General features: G+C 56.8%; 1 protein-coding gene across 9 annotated transcripts; it reads left to right on the top strand.

The window, feature by feature from the left end:
• Positions 1-496: 496 nt before the first annotated feature.
• Positions 497-2,593, top strand: LOC125527217 (mitochondrial inner membrane protein OXA1-like). Of its 9 annotated transcripts, none has more exons than XR_007292011.1 (5): positions 497-1,011; positions 1,116-1,197; positions 1,741-1,792; positions 2,212-2,256; positions 2,399-2,593. XR_007292011.1 is itself a non-coding variant. In XM_048691760.1 (5 exons), exons 1-4 carry the CDS (start codon positions 579-581, stop codon positions 2,253-2,255), a joined length of 621 nt encoding a protein of 206 aa, XP_048547717.1. In that variant the 5' UTR covers positions 497-578; the 3' UTR covers position 2,256; positions 2,399-2,593. The 9 variants fall into 9 exon arrangements, 6 of the variants coding, with proteins under 6 accessions (XP_048547717.1, XP_048547718.1, XP_048547719.1 ...); XM_048691760.1 differs by having other exon boundaries at positions 497-1,021; XR_007292010.1 differs by lacking the exon at positions 1,741-1,792 and having other exon boundaries at positions 2,153-2,256.
• Positions 2,594-7,359: the final 4,766 nt, after the last annotated feature.

The following is a 7,359-nucleotide window of genomic DNA, read 5'->3' as shown; positions in this document are numbered from 1 at the left end:
TCCTGAGCTTGACAGATCAGGCACATGGATTGTCGCTCAGGATCACAAGGCACGTTTCGTTGTGGCATGCAGTGACCCAGTTCTTGGTGTTCTTGAATCGGAGATGGCCGAAGCTATAGCTCTCAGGCGAGCTGTTCATTTGACATTGGAAAAGCAAGTACATGATGTTATCTTTGCTACAAATTGCCTATCTTTGGTGCACAGAATTCATTCTTCAAGAATGGGTTGTTTTGCTATTGGTGTCGTGGTTTCTGATATTCAAATTGTAGCCGTTGCCTTCAATTTGATGATCTTCAACCATACATATCGGCATTTGAATATTGTTGCTTATTTGTTAGTCAGAGCTTGTATGTATTCAGTTAATCCATGTGTTTTTTTATGTTGGGGACTGTATCGAGGGAACTCTGTATAATATTGTCGAGTAATCAATAAAATTGGTGTTCTCTCTAAAAAAGATAAAAAAAACGTGGCGAAAAGTGTGGCCAGGAGTTTCACCTGAAACTGATCGTGTTCGACCGACCGGCCATTCCTCCACGGTCGCATTCCCTCGTGGCCGGCGCACCGCGCTCCGAGCAGCAATGGCGTTCGCCGCGGCTGCGCGGAGAAGCCTCGCCTTGCCTAGCATCTCCGATTGCCTCTCCCGCCGCTTCCATCCCGCGCTCCCCCAACTGCTCCCATCCAACTCCATCGGCGATCCCCGGAAGCCCTCGCCCCTTCCTCTCTCACCCGCAACGCGTCCGTTGCGCTTCGCGTTCTCCCCTTGCGGGACAGCTCAAACCCTAAACCTCCTTCCATTCGGCATCCACCTCCTCGCCGGGCCACCCCGCCGCGGCTTCTCCTCCTCCTCCGGCGACATTGACTTCGCCGACGTCCTCACCGGCGCCGCCGATGCCTGGCCGCCCGTGGCTGCCCCGGCGAGCTTCCCCAGCGAGGTGGCGTTGGCCGCAGGGGACTCGTCGATTGCCGTCGCGGCGGTGCAGCATCTCATCGACGCGGTCCATTCCTTCACTGGTCTGAACTGGTTAGGGTTTAGGGGTTTGAGGATTTTTTGCCCTTCACCGCGTCGTTGGAATTGTCTCTGGCTTACATCATTTTCCTCGTGTATTTCACTGCAGGTGGATTTCCATTGCTCTCTCCACTGTGCTCTTACGGTCTGTGTCGTGCCCATTGTGGATGCTTGCCAGGAAACGAGTATATGTAAGATCTTGCTATGGATTTTTGCGTCGGTTATTGTTCCCATGCATCATTAACATCTTATCTTGTAGTGTAGCAGCTGCATCACCCAATTAGTCATAAGCTACTCCCCCGTTCAATATTACTAAGATAGTCCAACTTTTTTCTAAATCGAATGTATGTAGACATGTTTTAGTGTGTTTATTCACTCATTTCAGTCCGTATGTAGTCCATATTGAAATATCCAAAACATTTTATAATAGTGAACAGAGGAAGTAGATATTATATCATCATTTGTTCATGATAATGAAACAAACTTTATGCATGAAAACTTGCTATTCATTGGATGGAGTTAAGTAATCTTTCATCCAGAAACTACAAAGTGACAGGTTTAGGCTGTAAACTGCACCCTTCTGCAGACCCACAACCACAAGGAAACAATTCAAAATATCCATGTTTGTTGCAATTATTTGGGGCGCTGTAAGCAAGTAGGTTCATACCTTTAATAGTCAGTAGTTGCATGTACCCAGTTAGTCATGAGTTAGATATTAAACTAACTTTCTGCAGGCAAAGTTGAGTTCTTTGCATGGAGTTAATTCCATCCAACAACTACAAATTGGTAGGTTTAGTCTGTGAACAACACCTTTTTGTGGACCCACATGGCCACACAACACTCTTGTACTACATATCAGCAAATATGCATTATCCACGAGTAAATGTGTGCTCTGAATGCAATATCCCTGAGTTAGTGTGAATGGAATATCCATGAGTAAATGTCTGTTAGGCAGATCCAAGTAAATGAATTGATTGGATGTTAACTTTTCAATGCCCTGTTTTTTGAGTGTGAGAATTTTTCCAGTATCCTGTAGGATAACAGTTGTTCTGTATGAAGCTCTTGCAGAACTCATTTTTATTGCAAAAATGCCCTAACTTGTTACAGAGCCAACTCAGAAAAGTATAACTGTTGTATATTGTGAAGAATTATGTTTTGACCACAGGCTTAAACCCTACCCCTTTTCATGCTTCAAACTTACATAGGAGATGTGTCAGGAGATGCAGCAAACCAGCAAGTTGGTAAATAATGTAGGTATTCTAACATTATTCATGATTCCTGCAACAAGCAAAGTGAAACTCTTAGATTTTTTGGTACTCCTAATGTACTGTACAACCTGCATATTATGTTGTCAAGAAAAGAAAGTTAATTGTATGCAATCATTTGCTGCAGGCTAAGGACGATGCATCAAGAGAAGAAGCTGAGCGTGCAGCATGTTCTTCACTCAAAAAGTATGCAATATGCTTACTTATGTTTATATCTTGACACTATAAAGCGTGTTCCGACGGTGTTAGCGCTAATGTTTTCTTTCTGAAAAAAATGTCCTTTATGTTTTAACTTTTAAGTAGTTCTTGCTGGATGAAATAAGAGATATCCGGGATGTTTAATCTTAACATGGAAGGGAGAAGATAAAATCGTGTGTTTCCCCTATGATTTTTCCTTTCAAGCGTTTAACCATGACAAGATCTGTTTAGAAGTGAAGTCGTTTGGAAAGTGATGTTAGATTGTTTCATCTGAGAATCAAAACAATGTTAGTTAAAGGGCATGACTTGTGTCAGGTGGTAGGTGCGACATATGCCAACGGGTGGCTTATCATTGTGGGAGCCAGTAAGACGTCGCCGGTGCCTGGAAACGGGATGAGGCGAAGACATGCACGCCGGCGAATCTTACCCAGCTTCGGGGCTCTCCGTGGAGATAACACCCCTACTGCTGCTCTGCGGGGTCTCCGCATGGTCACTAGATGAACAAGTAGCTACACGGTGCTCCTTGAGCTGTTGGCGAGAGGAGGAAGAAGGGCACGGCTTGCTCTCTTCTCCTCCCTATGTGGTGTCTTGAGACTAGCAGGGATTGATCTCCCTTTGCATGGATGCCCCGGGGGGTTTATATAGGCCTACCCCCCGGGGGTACAATGGTAATCCGGCTGGGCGCGGGGCCCAGCCGTCTGTGTCTACGCTCTCCGGCTTCTGCGCCGGCTGCTGGGGCCCGCCGGCTAGTGGGTCTCGCCGGCTGCCGGCTCCTTGGTCGACAGGCAGGCCCCACTGTCAGGGCCTTGTCGGCGGCTGGTTACTGTTGCTCAATCTTGGTGGCGAGGGCTTCGCCGAAGTGGGCGTGGCTACAGTGCCGCCGCCCGGTGGGCGATCACTGTAGCCCCACCGCGTCTTGTCTCCTTAATGGGGCGTCTTCTTCGAGGGAGGTGGCAAGCCGGCTGTGGGGAGCCGGCTCTATCTTGGGCCGACTGGGGGAGGTCTGGCCGCCTTCGGGTGTCTCTCTGCCCGAAGGGGCCCACCGCCCGTGGGCCGTACTGGTAGCCCGTCGTGGATGACATCAGGGTCAACGTGGCAACAATGCTGCGCCGGACGGGTCATGGCCACCCGTACTGCGCACTGTGCCAGGCGTGCTCCGGGATTCGGGGGTGGCAGGCTTCACTGTAGCCACGCCCCGTCACATCGCCGTTATGTGGATGCAGACTTCGAAGGGTACGGTCTTGACCGCTTTATGGGAGCCGGCTTCTTGGAGTCGGCCTTCTCGCGGCCGTCTTCTCGAGCCGGCCCTCCCGCGGCTTTCTCTTCATAGGGCTGAAGTCGGCCGCCTTCCGATAGCCGGCCTGGAGACAGCCGGCAAGGGGAAGGCGGCCCTGTGTCTTGGATTCTTGAGGGCCGAATCGGCTCGTAATTTTTAGAAGGGCCAGGGGAGCCGGCTAGGCTTACCCATGGTTATTTACTCCGACAGTAGTCCCCGAAGCTGATCGAGCTTCGAGGCTGACAAAGGGACGAGAAGCTAGGTCAGCTTCCTATCCCGTGCGCGCCGTCTTCCGGAAAGTCCGTTTCTCGTAGGCGGGAACGCGGGCCACGTGGCGAGGAAATCCTGCCAACGCACGCGCGCGACGGGCGCCGCCGCAGGCCCGGCCCGCCACTCGCAGGCTTGGTCCGAGCGCGGATCTTCTGCGGCCCACATGGACCGCTCGCCTTCCCGCGGCGGTTTTATTCTGCCATCAAGGCACAATAATCGCGGGACGTGGGGGAGTGGGCGCAGTTGATCCCCACGTTCCCCCATGCTGCGCCTCCTCGGCTCCGCCGCGCGGTCTATAAGTAAGAGGAGGAGGGGGAGCGGCAGAGGCTCGCGTGCTCTCCCTCACTCCGCCCCTTCTCGCCCTCCTTCTTCTTCTCTTTGCCGCAGCAACTCTTTGTCGCGCCGTCCCGCCATCGCTTCGTCTTGCCTCCCGCCGCATCGCTCCCATGGCGCTGTCGAGCTCGTGGGATGGCTCCAACGTCCACGAGGACCACGTCGAGTTCCTCCGCCGGACGCGGCGTCTGCCCGGCGAGAACCTTGTGCGGGTTCGTCAAGCGCCGGCGAGGGAGATTTCGCCGGCACCGGAGGAGGGCGAGCGGGTGATCTTCCGCTCGCACTCCCTGCGCGGCTTCGGCCTCCTGGCAAGCGGATTCCTTCGAGCCTTCCTCGAGTTCTACCACCTCCAGCCGCATCACCTCATGCCCAACGCGGTGATGCTGCTGTCGGCCTTCGTCACCCTGTGCGAGGGCTTTCTTGGAGTTCTCCCCATGCTCGAGCTCTGGGGGAGTTCTTCCAAAGCAAGCTCGGCACCGTCGTCGGGCGTGCCCGCCCCCTGCGGAGCCTTCATTGCCATGAGGCAGGCGAGCGAGAACAATCCGTTCCCGTCCATTCCGCTGATCCAGTCGGTGAAGCTTTGGCAGAAGTCTTATTTCTACATGAAGAACGTCGCCCAGCAAGGCGACTACGTCAACCTGCCGGCTTACGTAGCCGGCCCGCCGGCTGGGAGGCAGCCTTCGTGGAGCTACGGGCCAGGTCGCTGTCTCAGGCCGGGAACGCAGCCGTCTCCCGGCTTCGGGTGATGATCCAGTCGGAGGGCCTGACCGGAGCCGACTTGGTGGCCGCCTTCGTGGAGCGCCGGGTTCTTCCGCTCCAAGGCCGGCCTCACATGATCTGCCAAATGAGCGGCCGCTTCGACCCGTGCCGGCTGAGCACCAGGGAGATGCCTCACGCAGAGGTGTCTTACATGGTGAATTATATCTCCAACTGCAAGCTCGCCGAGGATTTGGCGATACGGCAAGGAGCCGTATTCCCGCGCCAACCCTCCGCCTGCCGTAAGTTCTTTCTTCTTTTCTTCTTTTTTGTAGCCGGCCTCATGATAGCCGACTCTTTAATATGGTTTGCCTTTTGCAGAACCCTCTTCTCCCGCCGACAACCGGGGCCGCGGGGGTAGAGCGCCAGCTCCTCCCCGACCGCACGGTGGACGACGCCGACGATCCGGACCTGGGAGCGGCCGCCATGGAAGACGCCATCGGGGGGAAAGGCGACGAGGCCGGAGGCGCGGACTCGGGGCCAGCTTCGAGGACTGGCCGGATGACGACGAGGTCGAAGTCGCCCCGCACCGCCAGCCGGCGCCCGATCATCAAGGCGCGGGCTCGTCTGCCGTGCCGGCTGCCCGTGGCGGCGCGCAGAAGCGCCGGGCCACGTCGACCTTCTTCGCGCAGCGGCCGAAAAAATCCAAGGCCTCCACGGCGGCGACCAAGCGGGATGAGGCGGCCGCGAAGGCGGCCCGCTTCCGCAAGGCGGTGAAGCAGCCGCAGGCGATCTCTGGCGTAAGTCGTCGAATGTCTTGCGTATATATTTTTGTCTCTTCGTTCCGAAAACTCTTCTAAACCTTTCTTTGCTTCCGGACAGGGCGCCGCTTTCCTCGAGCGAGGTCCTGGCGGCTCCTAGTCGGGCCGACTGGAGGGTCTTCAAGCTCCCGCCGCGTGGATCCCCGCGCCGACCTTAAGGAGGCCACGGAGCGGAACGCGCGGGAGGAGCGGCGGAGCGAAGGACCGCCCAGGCGACGAAGGAGCAGGCCGACGCGGCGGCCAAGGCCCGGGCGAAGGCGGCAGCCGCGGAGACGGAGGCGGAGGCCTCGCACAACCGGCCTCCGCTGCTCGTTGTTCCCCTCCGCGCCGTGGCCCCCACGTTCCCGTGCCCCCCGGAGGAGGTCGACCAAGGCCCGCCGGTGATGGAGGCGGGAGGACCACGTGATCTTCGTGGAGGGGGCGTCGCAGACGGCGCCGACTGGAGCGGGCCAAAGCGGCCAATCAGCTGCGGCGCCAGAGCAGCCGTCCAGGGGCGCAGCCGGGCAGGGGCCGGCCTCGAGGTGCAGCCGGCATTGCGCGCGCGCAGGGGGTGGCGCCTCCGCGCCGGAACCGCACCGAGCAGCGGGCGCCAGCCAGACGGCGGAGGCCCTGGAGGCGGCCAGCGGCACGTCCGAGTGGACTCCCAGCGGGGGGACGGGCGAGCTGAACGCGGCGGCCCAGGAGGTCCGGAACCGGCTTCAAGCTCAGGCCGCCTCGCTGCAGCGATACACCCAAGAGTTCCTCGCGACGCGGGCCGTCATCCGGGTGAGTCTTCTGGCCTTGGTTATTTTGCTCTTTTGATTTCTTCCGTGGGGGCGCGTCAGCGCACCCACTGGGTGTAGTCCCCGAGTTCCGAGCCGGCTGCTGCGCAGGCGGCTTGGAACTTACTAGGTTCTGACAACTTAACTTATCCTTGCTTCCTGTATAATCTTGGAGTATCACAACCTCCGTGCAGCCGCCTTCAACTCCCAGGCTCAGGAGCTGGGCAGGAAGAACCGAGGACCTGACCAGCAGCCGGAGTGCGTATTTGTTTCGTTCATCTCCTGTGGGGGCGCGTCAGCGCACCCACTGGGTGTAGTCCCCGAGATTCGGGCCGACTGCTGAGCAGCCGGGTCGGATCTTCCTTGACGACTTCACCTTATTAATTTCCTTTCTCTTCATGCTGGCAGGAGCCAATGCCAACTTGAGGGGGCAGCTCAGCGAGGCGCAGGCCGCCCTTCGCGCCAAGGAAACTGAGTACGACGCCTTGGTCCTGGAGCGTGACCGCCTGGTCAAGAAGTTGTCTGACCAGGAGGAGAGCCACAAGGCGGCCCTGAAGAAGGCGCAGGATAACGAAGCCGCCCTGAAGGCCGAGTTCGAGACCGAAGCGGCGGGCTGGGCTGAGACCAGGCAAGCGCTGAATGAAGGCTTCGGCCGTATTGAGGATTTGATCGACGGTAAGCCGCCTTCCTCGCTCCTTGCATGCCCCTTGCCGCCTGATTTGTGCTCTGACTT

Source organism: Triticum urartu, unplaced genomic scaffold (genome assembly GCF_003073215.2).
Source record: "Triticum urartu cultivar G1812 unplaced genomic scaffold, Tu2.1 TuUngrouped_contig_3292, whole genome shotgun sequence".
Classification (NCBI taxonomy): domain Eukaryota; kingdom Viridiplantae; phylum Streptophyta; class Magnoliopsida; order Poales; family Poaceae; genus Triticum; species Triticum urartu.
The sequence above is the reverse complement of the archived record's forward strand: the minus strand, read 5'-3'. Positions and strand labels throughout refer to the sequence as shown.